The sequence below is a fragment of the Apaloderma vittatum genome, unplaced genomic scaffold, assembly GCF_000703405.1.
Source record: "Apaloderma vittatum isolate BGI_N311 unplaced genomic scaffold, ASM70340v1 scaffold20700, whole genome shotgun sequence".
NCBI classification, from domain to species: domain Eukaryota; kingdom Metazoa; phylum Chordata; class Aves; order Trogoniformes; family Trogonidae; genus Apaloderma; species Apaloderma vittatum.
The window spans coordinates 25,031-47,292 of record NW_009693155.1 but is presented as its reverse complement, the minus strand read 5'-3'; the positions used below and the strand labels follow the sequence as shown (position 1 = coordinate 47,292).

At 39.2% G+C, this 22,262-nt stretch overlaps 1 protein-coding gene across 1 annotated transcript in view; it reads left to right on the top strand.

The window, feature by feature from the left end:
• Positions 1 to 253: 253 nt before the first annotated feature.
• GLIS3 (GLIS family zinc finger 3) overlaps positions 254 to 22,262 on the top strand; it is a gene marked incomplete at its 3' end in the record, with an annotated part of 39,376 nt that continues 17,367 nt past the window's right edge. The window contains exon 1 of the mRNA XM_009878128.1: positions 254 to 638. Within this exon, the coding sequence (XP_009876430.1) occupies positions 254 to 638 (385 nt within the window). The remainder of the gene's footprint in view (positions 639 to 22,262) is intronic.

Sequence of the window (22,262 nt, the reverse complement as noted above, 5' to 3'; positions counted from 1 at the left end):
ATTGCTTGGCTTTGTTCCTTCCCCCTGACAGACAATATAGTGCTTGTACATCATTTCTTGTAAACAGTAATGTCACAAACAGTCATGTGCAGTCCTCTTTCCTGTACTATTTACTACAACGTCAATTATTTTTATTTATGTATTTTTTTTAAACAGGCATAATACACAATGGATTACTTACTGGCTTTGGATTGGTATCAGTCATAGCTGTGGGTCTGTAAAAACACACTTTGATTACATTAACTTCTTAAAAATGAATGGGAGGTCATGCAGTATGAGCCATCGGACAACAGGTATTTCTCATGGACCTAGGATGATCAGTGGACAGCAGATCCCACCTGTCAGAGTTCATGCAGGAACACCCTGCCCATCTTCAAATAGCAGCACCCCAAGCCCAGCTATTGGAAATTTTTCTGCCAGCCTACACTTAAAGATGCCCCTTGGAGGAGGGGCAGCTCCTCAGAGCAACAGCATTGACAGTGTTATTCACCTTCCTGCTCTAAGTCCCAGGAAACAAGTGGTTACAAATGGGAAGCCTTTATTACAAGTCCCACAGCCCCCAGGACTGCCAGCCCCATACTCTTTAAAGCCAAAACAGCAAGAATTTGGAAATACTTTCTCCTCAGGCACAGGTGAAGGTAAGACTCCTTTTTCTGTTGCTATTAGTGATAGCATTACTTCTCCAATATCACATACCCAGGAGGGATTGGTTTTAATCTCGTCTTTACCACACTTTTACCACAAAGGAAGAGATACCAAAACAAAATATTTTGCTGTTTTCCACAAAAGCAATTAATTGTTGGATTATTCCCTGTGGCTCTGTATTACATGGCAGTTGCTCCAAACTCCTGAGTTGTCCCAAAGTTCTTTATAAACAGTGTAGTTTGGCTTTGCTTTGCTAATCTAAACCTTTTGACTCAACAAATCCAGATAGTCATTTTATGTTCTGTGGCACCGGAATTTTGTGAATGCTGTCGGAAATACTCCTTCTTGGATGCATAAACACAGCTTTCCACTGGTGATTAACAACTGCTTACCGATGAAAACAGCAATGTAGTCATGCTTTTTAGAGTGCTTAGGCTGGACAAGCTTTAAAGCACGTTGGAGCATGTCTGTAGATTTGCAATCTGTTTTGTGGAACTAAAAGTTATGCTCTAGAAAATAATGATGCATCAATACATCAATACATCAATAATGATGTAGCCTTTACAAAATTTGGAGGCTGGTCCTCTGTTAAGTGCTTGTGCATCAGGGATTTACCTATCTGCAAGAAAGTACTTGACTATCTGCTCTTAGGGTCTTTGAAGTAAAAATGGAGTTTTTAGTACTTCTTGACTCTGGTCATGCTGAAGCTAGGGATACCTTTTTGAATGAGTTTTGGTATCATACTTTCAAAAGTGAATGTACATGGACATGAGAATTTATTGTATAGAAAATAATTAAATAATTTAATACAAAGAAAAGCTTGCGTTGGTGTCTGTGTGAAAGCAGAGTAAGGAAGACAGAGATTTCCCATTTAATTCCAAGTGTGTCTCTTCTTTCCTTTTTGTGTTTTTCTTCACTACATCCCTTTGAAAACTTAGGAAGCTCCTCCCTCTTCAGTAAGGCTTAAACCGATATCCTTTCAGAACAAATCGAAAGGTAACTGCATACTTGAATGCTCTACTGAGTCAGGCCAGTGGTCATGCATATATATATTCATTGGGTGACCACTGAGATCACCCATCTGGTGCATGCTTTGGTGGTGAGTGTAATTCACAGCATATAGCTTTGAGCTTTTGCTACAGCCAAAAGAGGTGGACTCCTCACACTAAGCTTTAGAGGAACTTTTCTGTCTTTCACAATTTGAACCCTACCATCTTCAAAATTACGTGCCTAAAACCAGAGAATCCATGCTAGGATCTCTAAAATAGCCCTCCCTAACAGCTAGTCCACCTGCAGTATGTGTTAGAGAGTAGCATTGCAGGGTGAAGAGACTGTCACCTAGTTTAATGTCCTTATTTGGGGGATTTTGCATCTGCTGTGCTTAATTGCTCCATTCTTAGCTGCTGACTTTTCCGTCTTCCCTTCTTGGCCTGATTAGCTGTCACATATGTAAAGTAGTCTGCTATTTGTGGGATAGCAAGTGTGGAATTCAGCTGAATGGCTGGCATTAGGGAAGCTTGTGCATAAGCACTGCTAGTTAGACAAGGTGCTGTGGACTTTGGGTTCTGTGTTTCTATGAACTGGAATTACTATTTCCTCATGCTTTAAAGTTCTTGTTCTTAGCAGAACCACTTACAGAGTTAAAGATTATGTATGCTGGGAAGAACTATGGAAGAACTAAGCCTTATTCACCTGGTCATGTTGAGATAATTTTTTAAGACTTTGAACCTTGCTATGCTGTATAAAGCATCGCATGTGTGTAAATGAGACCATAAACCTTATAAAACTGTTAATGTAGTTTATGCTTGGGTAGCTCTTTCGTATTTTGTACGCCGGTTAGCTCAGTGGTTTGAGTGCGGTGCTGACAACTATGACAACACCGAGGTTGCGGGTTCGATTCCTGTTCGGTCCCCATGTGTTGCTTGGTCTAGTCGAGAGGTGGCATCCCTGCCCATGACAGGGAAGTTGGACTAGATGATCTCTAAGGTCCCTTCCAGCCTATGCCATTATATGATTCTATGATTCTCTAGTGGTAGGTACATGGAGGAAAATATCTTTTGGTAGGTACTTACTTTAGTTTCACCTTCATTTCAGAAAGTCAATAGTTTTTGTTTTACAAGTTATCTCAGTATCAGTTATAGAGGTTTTCACTATTCAAAGTTGGTTTTAGTTGTTTTGTTTGATTGGTTGGTTGATTGGTTGTTTTTTTACTTTAAAACACATGGGATAGTAAAAACAGCAAGATACACACCAAAATGACTTGTTAGTGGTTTTGGAATTCTTTCCCTGCATTCTTTCAATAATGGATAAAACAGTTTAAAAAACAACAAAAAAAACAAAACAGGATTTTCAGTTTGGGATGGAGAAAGAACAGAAATTTGTGGAGGGAATGCAGTTGTGCACCTTGGTTTTTATGGAGGTTTTTGGGATATTTTTGTGACAGGAGGTGGTGCTGAGTGCACAAAAAGAGAACAGTAATAATCTAGAGTAACTGCAACAGTGAGAGTCCTTACTTTGCATGAAGACTTTCTCTATCTTTGACAGTGTTACAAAGCTTTGAAACGAGGTGATTTTTAGAAAGGATACCACCTAAGGCACACTGAAAAACTGCTATGCTTTTGTGCGTGATAAGATCCTGAAGCACATTTTGCTGTGTTACTGTAGAGAGAAAAAAATCAAGTCTGAACGTACACTGACGATCACCTCTGACTTCATTTACTTTACCTTCTGTGTGGCATTGATGGTGTAATGTGCTTTCTTGTAATATGTTGTGCATATGAAAAAGAAAATAGTATAATGGAGGATGTTTTTTCAGTACAGAAAAATGTACTGATATAGTTATTTTCTGTTGATTGTTTACTAGGAGCACACACTTCTGTGTACCCATATTAGGTATTTTCACATAGTAATTAGGTGCCAAATGCAGATGTAACAGTATGTGTATTTGGCATCGGAAATCTACAGACTCTCGTTTTATATGTGTGTATGTCCACTTTTTGTGACTAATGGGTTTCACACCATTTAAATTTACTCAGGCCTGGAGAGAGATCTTTGCTGACAATATCTGCTGAGATGAAAGGAGCTAGAGAAACATCAGGCAGAAGTGAGCAGAACGGGGGAAGGAATGAGAACAGTGAACGAAGACGTAAGACCATAATCTGGCCAGTGCTAGTCTTCAGCTTCTCTCATCAATGCAGATCTTTTGACAGAAGTAATGCAATGAAAAATAATACAATTTTTAAAATCTAGCTGTCTGCTGAGTGTTCTGTTAAGGAGGTATTTATTTTTGAAGTGTGTAAATCTTAAATAGTTCAGATTAGAACTGTGATCTAAGTATAGCGATGTCCAGAAGTTATGTATTCAAGGATTTATTAGCAGCCCATCTGCACTTCATACATATCTCAGCAGTATTTTCTTTTCTAGTAGCTATTTTCAGTGGCTGTCCTTATTGCTTGTCTTACTCACTCCTCAGTGCAGACAATGGTCGTGTGAGTGTGAGCTGGACTCTGTTCAGCTATATCCTGAGTGTTCTCATGGCTCATGTAGTAATAAAACCACCAAATCTTTCTGAAAACAACTTACAATTTCTGAAAAGACCAATATGTTCAACACCTGTACTAGTTTATCTCACTCAGTGAATGAAAGTCCAGCAAGAGGTACAAAAGATAAACATGTCCCTGCTGGTGTAGATAGTTGTGGAAGGTGGCTGTGGGAGTTGTTTGGGAGAATACTTTGTATTTTTCCCACAGCGTTATCCATAAGCACCACTGTGGGGACAGTCCTGTGGGGGCAGCTGGGTCCTTGGTCTGTGTGGCTGTGATCATACTTAACATGCTTATGGCAGTTCATTCAAAGTTTAGGAGTGGATTTTCCTGTCCAGTAAAGCAATTTACTGTAGTCTTAAAGCAGCTTGGATTTGGCTGGTGGAGAATTTCCACTGTGACTGCAATTCCATGCTGAGGTGCTGTTGGTGGAGGTGATGTGGCTGCTACACCTCCAGCCACCATGCTCGTAATCCAGTGGAGAGGTCCAACATGGATATGAGGGTGTAAGAGGCAGCCTGGAAGCCTGGCTTTTCATATTCCTTGCTGTGATTGTGCTTTGAGGTGATATGTCTGGCAAGACTTCCTACAAATTGTGAGCAGCTGTCAGTTGTGAGAACTGTAGCCAACTGCTTACTTCCTCTATTGTCCCTGACACTGCACCCATGAGGAGTTCAAGTCTGGGAAACCAGTCTGGCCTTTTGTTCTACTCTACTAAAACCAGTGTACTCAACATATGGCTATGTGACTAAGACTGCGTTATAGTTGTGAGGACCTGACATGAAAATACTTGAGATAGGACTTGAAGAAGAAAATCTGGACTTGGGTTAGTAAGAAGTGCAGAAACTTGTGCAGATAGACATGGACCTCGCTTGTTCTTCTTTCCAGGGCCATTGAAAGACAGCTGTCATTTTTCATTTCTGTGGTTCCTACAGTGTCAAGTGTGTTCCCCAACATGAAAAATCATTGTGTATTTTATTTCCTATTTTCTTGGAAATATGGCTATAAATTTTTTTCTAGCAAAAAGAGTCAGATAATGTTCATATGTAGGATGACCAGTTTTCCTGTTGGGGATTATTATGTCTCTTCCTTAGCCTGGAAATAGTTGACAGGCATTACATTTTGAGATTGGGATTTTTGTTTATTTTTTTATTTTTTTTTTTGCCAGAGGCTCTGGAGGAAGCAGCAGCTAAGCTGTGTGAGAACTTGGACTTGGTCAAGGAGGATCATTTGTCTCCAGTTTCCAAGAGAGCCTTGTTTCAGTTTTGAACAATTACTGCACAGGTCTGTGAGGGGTGTTATATGCAGAAGTGTTAATCAGTAAGCAGTTTGAGCCACACTTGAAATCTCTTTAACATACTTATTTTGCTCTCTCGTACTTTGTTTTTATGTGTCAGTTGGCACAGTGTGAAAAAAGATGTTCATCAGTATTCTGTGCAGTTCCTTAGGCAGAAAGCTTGACTCAGGACTTACTTTCTTTTTCAGTTGTTTTCTATAATCAATTGTCAGCAGTTTTAAAGCCTGGTTATTGATGATGTTTAGGCAAAATGATTAAGTGATAATGATCTTAGTTTTATCCAGCATAACACATTTTCCAGCTTGGCATGTGCTTCAGTGGCCTTGATATGCTTGAAAAACTACACAGGATCCATCAAGGCAGGGAAATCATTACTTGCAGCTCTGGCAGTGTTTGGGCAAATTCGTTCTGAAGATAGTAAGGATGACTCTCGGTGGATTCTTTTGTCAGATCTTGGACTTTCCAAAAGGGCACAGCCGAGTGCAGGAGATTCCCCAAGTTTAACTCTGCAATTTGTTTTAGAGACTGGATGACCAACAATCCTGGTGAGGTTTGAGAAGGCTTCCTGTCATTCTTTTCGTGCCTCTCATAGAAATTTACAAGAAGTCTACTTGATTTTTATGTAAAAGCTGGTGCACAGATTCCTGTCACAAAACATTCCTTTGGAGTACTCATTTTGGACTTTTTTTTCCCCCTATCTGTCACGTTTCAGGCATTGTTCAACTCCTGAACATAAATGATGTTCAGGCAACTCTTCAACATGAATGACAGAAAGGCAGTGATTTAGTTGAGTCTTGCTTTGTGTTTTAAAAGTCTATCTTAGGCATTCCAAATTTTATTTTAAGAACAAAATGTTTAATAATAGCTGATGATACCAAAACACATGTTGGACTGTGTGTCACAAAGGTCCCAGGCAACTTACAGAAATTCCCTGAAGAGCATTAGGCTTAATGCCAGAAAGGATCTACTTTACACTTACTGTAAAATCCCTCAAGAGTATTAGGCATATTGCCAACACTCACCCATTCTGTGTTGAGAATGTAATTTAACTTCTCTCATGCCCAGCCTTAGGCCTTTATCCTCCACTTTGTGGGCCTGGACAGTAAGCTTTAAAATGAATTGCAGATAGCCTAAATACAGTATAGTGAAGGGGTAGATTTAAGTAAAGCTAATTTTCTATAATTTTCTTAGACTAACTATTCTTTCAGACTGGGGCAAACCAGTTGGAGGTGATGGAGTGTTTTTATCAATAGCTTTTTGACACTCATTTTCACCATGACGACAGCTTGCTGTTGTCAAGAGCCATCCAAAGAGTATCTCCAGCTGGAAGCCCTCAGAGAAAGATTGAGTGAGCTGGATGGGCGATCAAGCTCGTGACCCCATGGGCAGCCTCTGGTAGAGATCACCTCTGAATGTCTTCTCCAGCAAAATTCCCAAAAGATAAGATCAAGGCAGCTGTGCCTTCTTCAGAGGGTGAATTTTGTATCCTCCTTCAAGTTTACAGAGAGGAAGATTTCATGCATTAGGTCAAGCCATCATAAGCAGGCCAAACTATTAATTCCCACTTTACTTTGTGAATCTTGGTTTAGTGCATGATTTTTCAGTTTTGTTTTATCACCAGGAGGTGGCACTAACAAAATCATACAGAGAGATGGGTGCTTCAGGCACCTTTTTTATAGGGGAAATTTGGAATAAAAATCCAGGTGAAATATGAAAGTTCTGGAGGTTTTGTACCTGAAGTTCTTGAAAATGACATTGAGGTCACCTCTCCCTCTGAGTGAAGACTGGAGTATTTTGGTGTAAGTATGGGTAAGTCACTTATATTTGCCGTTGTCTCTCTTTATTAGCCAATTTTGCATAAGTTATTTTTACATTTATACAGGGATTTGAGATCTTCACATGAAATGCTGTTTGACTGCAAACACAAAATCTATTTCAGAGCTGTATGTGCACCTACAGTTAAAGAACCGGATTGGTTGTGCCTTTACGTGGAGGAGCAGCAGGTCGAAAAGCAGCCTGCCACACAGTTAAGCAAAGATGTGTCCAAATACAGAATTTTGCAGATGGATTTGGTTTTGTTTTTTGTTTTTTTTGCGCATTATCATTGTGTTCTTCTTGAGCTACATTGCCTTTCCTAGCAGTGCTGTAAGATGATCTTTACCATAGTAATGTGTTCCTTCCTTTGGTCCCCACTGCTGTGAGGGTGCCAGAGCCCTGGCACAGGCTGCCCAGAGAGGTTGTGGAGTCTCCTTCCCTGGAAACTTTCAAAACCCACCTGGATGCGTTCCTGTGTGATGTGCTCTGAGCAATCCTGCTTTAGCAGGGGGGTTGGATCAGATGATATCTGAAGGTCTCCCCCAACTCCGGTGATTCTGTGATTGTGTAGTACTGCAGACCTGTTCTGTGATGGTGAAGAGGAAGCATACCAACTGCTTGCTTTGCTTTAACTGCTCACTCCTACCCTCACCCACAGAAAACTGTGAGAGGAGAGGCTGCTCTTCTCACATCTGTTCTGTACACAAAGTGTAAAAATGGTCTTTTCATTTACTTTTGACGTTCTCACACAGTTATAAGTACCTGGAATAGTCCTGTGAGGAGCTAGGAGTTGGGCTCTGATCCTTATGGGTCTCCTTCTACTTGAGATATGCTTTGATTCTTTAATTCTGGAATTCCTTGGGAAATGAAAGTGGCAATTGTCTGCACCAATGAGATTAGTTTCTATTATACTTATGGCTGGACTTGATGAAGCTGAATTTGATAATTAGTTCTGTCTCAGAGTTCAAGGAAACTAGGGGAATTAGTAAGACTGCTTCTGAAGGACCATACTTCATGTTTGAACTTAGGCTTAGCTTGTCTTAAATTTATCTGACGTGTTCCTGCCTGGGTTATAAATAGCTGGCATATGTTTCTCTGTCTGTGTTTCTGTACCATTTCTACCTTCAAAAGTAAATATAAGTTTAGGCCAGTGAGATGCTTGCAGGCATTGCATGTTACCTTGTACTTGAATAGTGGAGCGTGTTTTTCACCACTAGCTCTAAGAGTGTGGAGAATCTTTTCAGCAGCCTTGAGATACCAGCTGAATATTTGTTGGGTGCAGCAGGTGGGGCACTGCGCAAGGAACACAGAGATACAGATGTAAAAACATGGCTCAGTTAACATTGTCAAAACTTGGTATTCTCAGCATGGCAGAATTTTATTTTGGTCTCTGCTGTGGTACTTGCTGTTGGAGTGTCTTCAGCCATTGCACCTCATTTTAGCTCTATGTTCCCCTGTTCTCACTCTCCCCATTTGTCTCTATTATCTCTTTGGATTCATGGTGAGGGGTTTATTTATTTTACATTTTCCCAGTGACAGACACCCATGCCGTTACTGCAACACAAGTCACAATGATGGTGATGAGAATAGAACACATAGTGATGTGTGTGATAGAAGTGGTTTTAGTGAATAAATAAATGGGTAGATTATTCTCTCGAATATGTAAAAAAAAAATTAAATGTGCTATTAACTGTAAGGCACCAGAACAAATACACTGCCATGAAAGGCTTTCTGTAGTCATTTAAACTGTATTACTATGAACTGCAACAGCCAAGTGTGTTTTTGATCTTTGATCACCCATAGTAAACTTGTTGGGTAAACAGAATTATGAAAAAATAGTCATTATTGACTGTGACTTTACCAGTAAATCTTGTTCAATGATAAAGTAATACTACTTCTGTATTTCAGCAAAGAAACATCTTCAGTGCTGGTGGCTCTAGGTAGAATTTTGATCTCCTAATTTATTTTTGGTAGTTAATCTTGCAAAACCAGTAAACCTTCTTTTCATTTTATTCAAATAAAAATCTAGATTATAAATAAATTGGAAAAAAAATTGAGACTGGGTCAACAGCTAGAGAAGTTTGTTGTGTGCATTTAACCGTCATATTTATGGGGCTAAGACAAATATTGCAAATTTATACTGACGTTTGTGAAATTCTGCAGGTGGCAAGCATGCCCTTCAGCTGTTTTGTGAGTTCTAGAGGGATTTATGAGGTAGGACTAGTAAGTAATGTTTGGGTGTCACAGGGCAACATTTGCTGCTGAAGCTGATTAACTCTTGATTTGTTTCTGAAAGTCAACTCTGTAGTCCCCCGCAGAATGAGAAGGGGATATAACAAGCACCTCTCACATCATAAAAGGCAGGAGGGCCTGGGGCAGGAGCAGGGAATGAGCTTCTTCCCCAAGCCCTTTCCCTTGGTACAGGATACAGCTGATACGTAGACCTTTGTGGAAAAAAAAAACCAAACCACAAACAAACCCAAAACACATGTCAAGGCAATATTCTCCAGCTGTAGCTCTAAATGGATGAAATGCAACTTTTCCTTCTGATAATTTTTTTTTTCTTTATGTGGTCAGTTCCACAGATACTTCGCAGTTGATAAAATCAGTGGTTTAAGTGTTTTTCCCTGGGCTGTACAGAAAAATCTATCTCTATTTAGTCTAACCATTTGACACATTAACAGACTGAAACAGAATATGGCTTACTTTTGCTACTGCTGTCTTTCCCCCCCCCCAGAAAGAAGAAGACATTTTAAAAGCCTTTATGACAGGATGATCTGAAACAGGAATTCTTTTCTGGAGCATTTACCCTGTTTTGTGGTGGATGTTGTTGCATTCACCTTCTGTAATGAATTTTATTGTCTGCTCGGGCAGAACCAGTTATTTGACAGGATGTTAGTAAATGCTTTGGTAATTGAGTATTTTAGATTTTTTTTCTTTTTTTTTTTTTTCTTTCCTGTTGTGGATGCCTGTCATTCAGATTTCAGTGAATGAATAAGAGCACTGCAATGTGTTTCTTCTGACAGGGTATTTTAAACTGCAAAAACTGGCAATCTTTGTAGTCAATTTGCAGCTCTTCAAGGAGTTAGTCAGGTGGACCTGCTGGGAAACTGCCCTCAGGGACAAGGGAACAGAACAGAACTGGCAGATCTTTAAGGATGCTTTCCACAGAGCGCAAGAGGTCTCCATCCCCAGGTGTAAGAAATCAGTCAAGGAAGGGAAGAGACCAGCTGGCTGAGTTGAGAACTGCTGGTCAAAGTGAAGGGCTAGAAGGAGCTTCACAGGCAGTGGAAGCAGGGACAGATGTCTTAGGAAGAATATAGGGATGCTGCCTGCTTGTGTAGGGATGAGGTCAGGAAGGTCAAGGTGCAGCTGGAGCCGAACTTGTCAAGGGATGCAGAGAATAACAAGAAGGGCTTCTATGTGAAAAGGAAGGTTAAAGAAAGTGTACCTGCCCTGATGAGCAGTAACAGATGAGGAGAAGACTGAGGTTCTCAACAACTTTTTTCCCTTGGTCTTCGCTGGCACCCTCTCTCCTCACATCTCCTGACTTGAGGGACCAGGGACCAGGGGGACAAAGTCCCTCCCACTAAGAGAAGGCCAGGTTTGTGACCATCTGAGGAACCTGAACACACATAAGTCTATGGGACCTGATGAGATGCATCCTAGAATTCTAAGGTAATTCGCTGATGTAGTTGTCAAGCGACTCCCCACAATATCTGAGAAGTCAGGGACATCAGGTGAAGTCCCTGGTGACTGGAAGAAGGGAAACGTACCCATTTTAAAACAAGGTAGAAAGGAGGACCCCAGGAACTACTCACCTGTCAGCCTTACCTCTGTGTCTGAGAAAACCATGGAACAGATGGTCCTAGAAGCTCTGCTAAGGCACATGGAGGACAGGGAGATGATTTGAGACAGCCAGCATGGCTTTACCAAGGGCAAGTCCTGCCTGACTAACCTAGTGGCTTTCTGCAATGGAGAGACTACATCAGTGGACAAGGTGAGACCTCACCTGGAGTATTGCATCCGACTCTAGAGCACTTTGAAAGACATAATTATTATCTGATATAGAAAACCTTGTGGAGACAGATTCTGAACCCCTTTCACCTACTAAAGACTACACTCTATGAAGTTAAGGGGTAATGGGAGTGAAGGATCATAGTCTGGACCACAGAAGTTGAAAATGTTAGTATATGTAGGGCAACCAGGATTGAAACTTGAAAGTGTGATTCAGATACAGATATAATTCTGTTATGAACGCTGCTCTTGATTAGAATTTGTATTGACTTTAGTTCTTGCATGTAAATCTGTTCTCATAGATTTGGATCTTAATATTCTGTAAATTGGAGGACCTATTTAGACTTGTGGGTTTTCTTATCATTGTGCAGTGACATTTATAAAGGGAAAAATCGATTTTTTTTTTTTTTCCTGAAGACTAATGGCTGAAGTATTCTCAGCCTTCAAACCTAAACAATGCACAGGTCTTCCTTCCAGGAGAAGAAAAAATATGTTCCTTTACGTGCATTCTGCAGAAGACAGTGACAATCACTGGTAACTACAGTGCTAGGAAGGTGGACTGAGGAGAAAACATGGGCTGGTGACTCTGCATAAAGCCTTGTGAGTGGGAAGATCAGCCCCACTGCTGGCTAAGAGAGTTCTGAAAAAGTGGCTGGGAAGCTCATTCAATATATCTCTGTGCCCCACTGGTCATGAAAACAGAAGTTTGTACATTCTTATTAACAGCAAATGTTGCGTGAATGTTCCCTGACTCCAGCATGAGTCTTCTTTAATCTAGAGATTTTTTTTAATTAACATGTACTGAGAGAGGTTGTAGGGTTTATGCAGCTGGAAAAACATTTATTTTAGGTAGTAACAACTTTTCTCTGTCAAAGGGTGAAGATGAAACTCAGAATGAAAGGTTTCTGGATCAGTTTGATTTTTAGCCTTCATGAATAGGTCATAGAAGTTTTCTTAGAAAATGCTGGACTTTGATAAAATCTAATAAAAAACTATGTCTATACTAGATAATTCTGCAGAAGTGTTGAAAGTGTCAGAAGAAACCCTTTATGTTAGATTATAGAAGTTTAGATTGATTTATTTCGTTCCAGTTAAATATTATAATATGATATTCTTCATAGTAGAGGTTTTGTTGAAACTGACATTCTAAAAATAGCGTTGAAAGGAAGTTATTTGTGGTTGGAATACAAGTTGCCGAAGACAAGTCACTTACTAAGGAATAACAGTAGTTTTGAAAGATAAGAAATAAAAGCATATATAGGCGGTGATTTTTGTTCGGGGTTGTTTGTGGTTTTTTTTGGTCTAAATGTCTTCTCTCTAAACTTTTCAAAGGCCCTAGTTGTTTTAGAACAGGAAAAAGAAACTGTTAAATAAATAATAACATGCAGAAGACTGGCAAAGCATCTGATTTTCCAACTGCAAACATTTTCAAACTACTGTTTTGAATTTTTGAAAGAAAAATTGGAGCACTAATATTTTCAGCTGTTCATACCTAATATTTGGTTGCAAAGGGTGCAATCTGAAGTTCTGAGGACTTCATTAAAATAGGTGAATTGCTGCTCCTAGCGAAACATGATAAGATTAATTCTTAGCAACTATTTTCATCCATTTTTTTGGTGAATGTTCTAATTGATTACAGTATTTCTGCTTATTATCTGTTTATCTAGTAATATATACACCTATCCTAAATTTATATGCTTATGACTAATGCAACACAAATTCAAAGTACAAGATGCAAATCTACTTTATTCCTAGGTACAGGTGAATCAAAGAATGTAGCTGTCTAACTTGTGACCAGAAATACAGCAGCCACGGACTACTGCTGTGTGTTTGTGACAGTATTGTCCATCACTGAAGCAAAAAAACACATCATCTGCCTTTTTGTATTGCAGCAGGACATTATGCCAGATTTCCCCTCTTAGATTGGGAAAAAAACCCTGTCAAATGCAAACCATGTGAAATGACATATCTGTATTTTAGTCACGCCTGTTAGCTTTTGTGGAAAACTACCTTTTTTTACCCTGATACCCAGTTTTGCTGCTTTCTCACTAGCAATTGCTCTTGTATGTGCTCTGAGTTATTTCTAATACTGTATCTGCCAAGATCAACTGCTGTTACACTGCCAAAAATGTACAACTGCATATTACAGAAGTGTCTTAATGTCTGCACACCGCCTGTGGCCATACCTTTCAACTACCTGTCATATGCCTTCAGTATGTCTCTTTTTGTCTGAAATATACTGTTCTATGAGTATTAGTAAACATTTCCAAGATGCTGCTAAGTCCTATTCAAAATTTTACAAAATATTTCTTTGCATTATGCCTGTAGTTTTATGGGGAGGGTGTATTCTTGTTAAGGATGAGTATTAGCACCTTTAAATCAGTGCCCATGGCAGGTGTGATAACTCAGTAAAGACACAGGTTAGTACTTGTCGTTTACCCAAACTGGTAGTGCACGTCAGAAGCTCCTCCTTCGGGGAAGTGGTCCTTTAACAGATGCAATGAAATCAAATGAGGTGGAGGGCAGTGATAAGTGTAGCTCCTGTTTTTCATCTCTCAGCAATTGTGTTCTTGCTTCCAGTCTTATCTTCTCCCATCCTTATTGTGCTCTGATTATTTCCCCGTCATTACCACCATTTATTTTTAAACTTTTCAGAGCACAGCTCAAATCCTTATTCAGTCTCCAGTTTCTTTCTAGAGTGATGAAGAGCTAATGTAATAGCACTCTTGTTAAGCAGCAGTGTTCTAGTGTTAAAAATACATACTTTACATACGGCTACAGAAGGACATAGGTACAGAGCAGGTATAGCTACAGTGTGGAACATATGCCGCATGAAAGATAATTATTTTTTTTTTCAAATTACTTTTATGACCCTGCCTTTTACTTCTGGTATGATCGATACTGATTGAAATTTGTTTGGATGTTGGAGCTGAAAGTGTGTGAAGGGATACCTGTGGGAGGAAGAGGGAGAACAAAGTGTACGTGCCGCATGTTTACTTAACCACAATGTAATTCTGCCAGCTGGACAAAGGGAATATACTGCTAATTGCCCTGCTGTAAGCCAAGAGGAACACCAAGGACCAAATCTGTGTAAATGACATTCAGGTTACCTGAGAAGTTTTGCAAAGCTCTACTTCCTGAGAGAGAGACCTGGGAAGAATTGTGCCTCTAAGTTCACAGGTTTTGCCAGGAAAATACAGTTTTGCTTTACTTTCTTTTCTATCCTGTTGTTTTTTTACCTTTACTTCACTGTTGTCTGCCTTTGTCTAGACCAAACACTGTAGGGTCAGTCTTATTGGACTGTTTGCTGTCCTGTTGAAGGACACTAAGAAGAGCATAACTGTTAGTCTGATACTGCTTGCTGCATCTTGTCTTTGCTCCTCTGAAATACAAATCTTGATTGTCTAATGGCCTCATGTGTGAGAAGGGAAGAGAGACCGCTGAAAACAAAATTTGCAGATCAAGTTTACTGTACTCTGTAGGATAACAATTTCTGTGTGGAAGCCAAGAGTAAAGGAAAGACAATGAAAAAGGCTAGAATCTCGGCATTACAAGAAAAAAAATCTAACCCCTCAAAATAAACTAAAACTACTGCACTTGGTTTATTCCTTTTAAAAAGCATAATCACAACATACCCTGCAGAAAAAATCAGCTAGACTGAGCCAGTTCCGCACTGCTATATACCACATGTCTTCAGTGGTCACATTTAGTTGGGTTCTTAAACGGCAGAGCACAGGGGAGACACCCTGGTCTCGGTTTTCATTCATTGCTAGCTGATAAACACAAGCAACTATTGGGAAAAGAAACAACAACTCTCTTTAAAAACACAATGTTCTGTTTTGCTACTGTTGGCCTTTCTGGTTTATAAATACGTAAAGATCAGTTGATTATGAGCTACCATGGAAATAAGTTTTGTGAATACTAGCTTTTGAGTTTTTAGGTAAAGAAATTAGGAATAAACTTATCAAAGCAAGGTCTGTAGCTGTGGTATTTTTTTAGCAAGTTTCAGATTTGTCCAGCGTCTGCAGGTGCTTTGACATACATGCTTTCTCAGTCTAGACAATATTCTAAAAACGGTGCTGACATTTGCCTACAAGACCTAGAATTAAGGAAAAAAAGCTCTTTTTTTCATTTAACTTTGAGTTAAGAAGCCTATTTTGTTCACTGATGCCTTGTCCACAGTTGACACTTGAAGCTGCGCGGTGTCCTCCAGAGTTGCGTGTCCCTGGTGAGCCTAGACCCACTCTGCTCACAGAAGTGTCTCACCCTGCCAGATCTCTTTCTGGTTCCCCTTGTGTTTTGCCTCCTGATGGCAGGTAGGGGAAGAGCAGGAGTAAGCTGGCAAATAACAAGTGCCAATTCAAAATGTATGAGACAGCATGCTTAGTGTTGAGGGTGTAGGGGTGGCAGGGTCTTCTCAGTGCCTCTGCCAGTCCCTCTTAGCCTGACAATGAAAAGAAAATGTGTATGAGTGCATTTACAGACAGCTCCATAGTTGAAAAATGTTGATGAATGTTAAATCATTACTACTATTTGAGGCATGCAGTGCCTTGTATCAGTCCTTATATGTGTAACAAGTAATGCAGCAGAATCATGATGAAAAGGCGTGCATAAAACTGTGTGTACTTTTTTTAGGAGAAAGATAGGTTTCTGACCTAAAGTTTCACTGTGGTGAACAGTATGTTGAGTGTGATCATGAACTCTTTTTTTCCCCCAGTTCATGTTTATAAAAAGTGGCTTTTATTGAGAGGTGTTGATTTCTAAATAGAAGTGGGAGATTTTGAGAATACAGGAAAAATACATTCTCATTCTTGACTAATAAAAATACTCTTTTAGGTGCTATAGCAATTAGCTAGTACAGTCATACCTCAAACATTAGGACATGCATTCTATGTAACCAAAAAGAACACCCCGAAATGTCAATCTTTCATTCTGCATTTCTTCTTATATTTAGTTTTGGGGATTCTGGTTCAAGAGAGATTCTGAATACTTCAGTCTCTGGGGAGAGTTAAGAAACTTTGTAGTATGTTAAACCAGAAAGAACCAATCCGCGTTGATTGGATTTAAAAAAAAAAAAAAAAAAGGCCTGCAAAACAAGAACAAAGTCATGAGCAGATTCTTTCCACATGATTGCTTTTGTCATTAATTCCTTCATCATATACTAACCTATAAGTTCATTAATGGTCAAACTGAATTATTTGAATAGTTCTTTACCCACAAATCACTAAAATGATTCCTTTAAACTAGGTGCTGGAATCTTTTGCAGGAGGGTTGTTAAAACCAGACTTTAACATAATGATAATAATCTTTTTTTTTTGTGACTGGCTAGCATATAGCTAGATTAAATTTTCTTTCTTTTAAAAAATTCCTGGAAAAAGGAGTTATTTTGTAAGAGTTGCAAACAAGAAACCAGAGGCTAAGTTACAATCCTAACAAACATGTTCCTCATGAAGTGTTTTTCATTGTTTCTTTAAAATACATAACTTGAGTGTGACTGTATAGTGTTATATGATTCAGTTGTTTAGGTTAGTAAGATGTATAGGTTTACTCTGATCACAGCTGTGATCTCGTTCCATAAATGCTTAAGAATTTGTACACCTTTACTGATGTGAGATACTCTGTTACGGAGCATCTACTTCACTGCATTTGATGAAAGTGTTGGGTTGTTCATTCATTTGGCTAATTACATTGTACCTTTCCAAACTATTATCACAAAGATTGTGCAGTGGGTTCTATGAAGCACCCTGTTTTAGCCCACTGGTAACTTTAGAAATACTTATTTTTCTTCCTGCCCCTCAGCCGTAGCCTTTTGAAAAACATGGTGGCAATCTACCTAAAAATTATGTGATGACCATAACAGGATTAGAAGACATGAGGAAGGTCACAATGTAGTCGTGAAGACTTCAGACTTCCTAGGTGCGCGTGTATGAACTGTTAATTTGAGAACAGACAAAGTTAAAAACATTGGTGGTTGTACTTTTTGCCCCGTGTATGTGTACATTAGGTGGCAAAACATTCTTTTCTGTGATAAAACTCAATATGGTTTAGTTTCACATGTATTCTTTGTAGTACCCAGGTATAATATGTAAAGAGAAACAAAGTATAGCAGATATTTACTATGTGAGGCTATGATTGTGCTGCACTTCTTGTCGAATGAGATTAAAACAACAACCCTAGAATGTACTTTCAAAGATAATTTGATGGAAACTTTTCTCTCCTTAACAAAAGGCAAAAATTAGAGCTGAAACTGACTAGTACCTATTTCAGATCAGAAATTAAAGGGACTGTTGAGTAGGTAACTAATTAGACTTAGGAGCAAGAAATCAAAATCTAATGTATGTGAGTAGGATTTAAAATATTTTATTTGACATTGCAGAAAAAATTCTGCTGATTTCCATATTTCAGCATCTGACTTGTAACAAGAAGAATTTTAAAAGGGCCTACAACCTCGTCTCAGCTGACAATTTTGGAGAGTCTCCAACAGTTGTTAGGCCCTGTGGACTGGTTTTAGGATACATGATTTTGGTCTTTTCACCTAGGATACTAAGTAGGAGTTGTCTTGCATGTTAGGCAGGAGGAATAGGTCAGTGTCTGTTGTTAAGTTTCTTTTCTGATCCTGAGAACAGTCAGGAGGAGCTACCAAAAGGAAGGATACGTAGTTGATGTATGCACCTATTGGTTTCATGCATTCATATAGAAGTGTAGCCAGGCCTAAAGAGAGCATCTTTGAGCAGTTGTTGGAAGTTTTGTGTGAAATCTGCTTGTGGGCTTACGTAAGGCCTGTGAATATCCATATTCCTGTGAGATACTTATTCTTCTGGGCTGCTCACCTTATGTCCTAGCTCTTACGCGCTCTTTGTAAGTTGTGTGAGGTAAGCTGTTACCTTTCAGCCTGTATGTGGTGCAGAGCTGAAGTCTTCCAGGAACAACTGAGAGGACAGGCTGTCGTTGGGGTACTCCTCTTAGTCCTGGGGGAGGAGTAACATATGTCACAGCTTCTCATCCCACCACTGCATTTGGCCCACTGCCCTGATTTTGCAGAGAGGAGCTACTCTCCCTCTACCTGTCTGTTTCAGGGTGTCTTGGGTAAGTAACTCCTCCTATACATTCAGGTCATATCTGCCTGAGGAAGGCAAGGGAAGGAATCGTGGTGCTTGAGTCAATGTAATTTCTGAAGGGGCCGTGCATGCGGAAACAGGATCACCTCTGTGGTGCCTGCAACAGTTAGCTCAGTTTGCAATTTTGGTTGAGCTTTCAGGATTCCTCTTTGAGTTTCTCAGGCAGAAACATCCTTTGGAAAAGAAGTCATGCTGATTAAAAAGCGACAACCTTTGTGTAAAGGTGATTTAAAAGCAGAAATTGGGTTTCAAAGAATTATCCAGACTGAATTGAATGAAAGTATTCATACTCAAAGTTCTTGCTGTTTTCCAAAACCCGTAAGACAGATATCCCTCATTATGCACCTAGTGACTTTTTTTTTCCCGAAAATGCAAGCTGTGTGAAATCCTACAAGTACATTATTTGAACAGAAAACTGAATGTTTAATACCTATCTAGTGTTTAATTTTCCTTCTTCTCACATATTGTAAAATAAAATAACAATGGGAAAGCATTCCTCATTTCAAAATGGGCTCTAATAGTGTTTTTCAAAGTAAAGTCTAGAGTAATGTCTGAAGTCCAGACATTTGCCTCTTCCAGAGCTGTGTCCTGACATTTCTTTGAGTTTGTTCCGTATCTTGTATACTGGGTCTGGCTGGCTGTCGTTAACCTTCTTCATAGCAGCCCATATGGTGCTATACTTTGAATTTATGATCAGACAGTGTTGATAACACACCAATGATAACACACTAGTGATAACATACCACTGTTTTGGCTCTTGTTGAGCAATGCTTGCGCAGTATCAAGGCTTTCTCTCCATCACCCACTAAAAACAGGTCAGTAGGTTGAGGGTAAGCAAGAGGTTGGGAGGGGACAGCCCAAACAACCCACTCAAGGTGCCAAAGGGGTATTCCATACCGTATGATGTTGTGCTCAGTACTAAAGCTGAGGGAAAGGAGGAGAATGAAGGGACACTTGTGGTGATGGCATACGTCTTTCTGCATAACTGCTACATCTACTGAGGCCCAGCTGCCCAGGAAATGGCTAGACACGTGCTTGCTGATGTGAAATAGTAAGTAAATTCCTTATTTTGCTTTGCCTGTGCATGCAGCGTTTTTTCTTATTAAAATGTCTGTATCTTGATCCAGGAACTTTTCCACATTATTTTCTTTCCCTGTGCTATTGAGAATTGGGAATGAGAGACTGGCAAGGTGGGCGTCTGTCAGCTAGCCAGTCAAGCTACCGCATCTAGGCACTGAAAACTCTCCCAAACTCTGACTGCACATCCACATTCTTTCTTCATTCAGCCTGCCTGTGCAGACTTGATTCTTGAATGTTGCATGGAGAAGAGGAGCTAGTCACATAAACGGAAAAATACTATGGCCTTTATTCCGGTTATTGGCTTTTCCTCAATTATAAGCGCTTTAGCTCTTCTCTCTTGGCCTAGTTTAGTCCTCTTTTGAAAGTGGAATGGGCTTTCTTTTGCATCTTTAGCATGCAGTGCACATCAAAAGTACTTCAAAAGCAAACATGTTTTTTTAACATAAAGTTTTACAAATGGTAAAATAGAGTGGATTTTGATAATAGTTAAATACAGCCACAGCTAGCTGTAGGAGGTGCTGATTTACGTCCTGTTCATATTAGCTTCAGGGAATTGCAATCTCTGAATGGCAGGGATTCACAACCTTGAATTTTAATGAAAATCATACCAGAATACTGAAGAAACATGCAGCAAATTATATGAAGAAGATATACCTGAACACCTACACGTGACAGAAGTTTAAAAAATTACCCAAGCAGCTAATGAGACCAGGTTGTGTGTAAAAATGACTTACATACTAGGGAATTTAACATCACTGGAAGTCAACAGGATGTCCTCAAAAATCACATAATCAGTTTTGAACATTTTCTTACCTATATAGCACATTCTCTCTGTCAAACTAATGTGGGTTTTTTGAGCTATGGAGGAGAGAGACACAGCTGGGATTACCAGCTTCTTAAAAAGTTTTCAGTTTCCATGAGGACATTTGTGTGGGTTTCCACCCTTTAACAAAGGTGCTTTGGCTATGCTGAGCACGCATATATTTGCCTTTTTTATGCCTTTGTCCATGAACACTTCTTTCTGCCCTTCAGGCGGCCCTCACGGAGGCACGCACACTGTTGCGTTGGTATGCCAGTGTGGTTTCCTGTGCCTTCACATCAGACCTTACTCAGTTGCCAGCTTTGAATGCCGAACCCTGCCAACATAGTAGCCTTCCCTTCACAAAGTAATAGCTGTGGTTAAGATGTCATTCTCTGTAAATCAGTTTTGGCAAGGATGACAGTTAAGGGCAGGAGCTGGAGTAGTCTTTTATGGGGACTAACCCATTCAAGTGATCTTAATCCTCCTTCTTATTATCCTGGCTTTGTGGAAGGTAGGTGGACTCATTTGAACAAGACAGAATGAACTTTTTTTCAGTCTTTTCTCTTTGGTCACAAGAACAAAAGACTTGGGAAATTCCAATTAATTAGCAGGCCCTTTGGCTAATGAAAGAATCAAATTGAAAGAAAAATATGGAAGGCTTCGAGAGGAGTAGAGGCATGTAGTTACAGTACAGATTTTAAATACTTGTTCTTGTTTGTATAATTTCCCCAGGGTTTACTGTCTTGTTGACGTGAAGAGGTAAGAATGGAAAGACAAGTAGAAGATTTTGTTTGGTCTATGATGTAATAACATTTCTGATTGTAAGGAATCTAAATAGTCTATGACATGAATGATGTGATAGTGGCCTCCTCTAAAAGTCAATTTAAGTAATAAGAACCACTGGAATTTTATTATTGCAATGCACCTTGTTGGCCGTATATTTCATCACACAGGATTGCATATGAAGGTGCTAGTAGAAATTTCCAGAGACGTTGTGGTAATCATGCAGGTGGACTTTTAAGGAGTAATTTCTCAGTCTGGAAAAAGTTCTTCTAGACTTCTCTGAGATAATGTTATGTCCTGAATTGAGCAAATGCATACTCTGCATAAGTAAGTAAACCTTTATAGCAGAAAAAATATTTTCTTAACCACAGAAGTTTCTTTTTCATGAGCTGCACCTGGCTTTTGGCCTCCATGTCTTTGCAACTATTAGTTTTCATTGATCTTTATGATTCCTTAAGAATCTGACTTTCCTAACTTTAGGACTTTTTACAAAACAGTCACAACTACTGAATCCAAGATATCTTTGAGCTGATTGTTGTGAAGGTGAAACAACCAGAGATCAGTGCAAGTACTTTTTTAATGATGAAAATAACCTGTGTCAAAAACATTTTCTTTTTTCTTGACAAAGTACTTTTGTTCCAGGAAAAAAAATTAAATCTTTTCATTGTATGTGGAACGAGATTTGCACAATGCTTTGAGATACTGCTACTGTAGCAATTCAGACTTTGATGGTGTCTGATAGAAATGCTTGCAATGTGTATGTCAGTTAACGAGATTATTGCTCAAAAAGACAATTGTATTTTTACTGAAAAGTTTTTTGAGAGGATGAAATATCTTGATATTTAATGAAGCATGAAACTTTTAAATGAACCATGAAAGCAATAGTTAAACTAATTAACTGAGTGTAAAGCCTCTTAGAATACATACATTATGTGGGCTGCATGCTTATTATTTCTGCCTGGTTTAACTGACAAGTAGGATAACATTCTCATATTATCTTTTAGGAGAAACAAGTATTTTGGTTTTTATGCAAGGAAAAAGAGAAAATTGTTTGCTTGTACTGTTTAGAAACTCAGGGACAATGCAGCTTTAAAAGTTACCCTTTAGTATCCTTGAACAATGGGCTTTATCTGGGAAACAAAACCATACTGGAATATGATTGC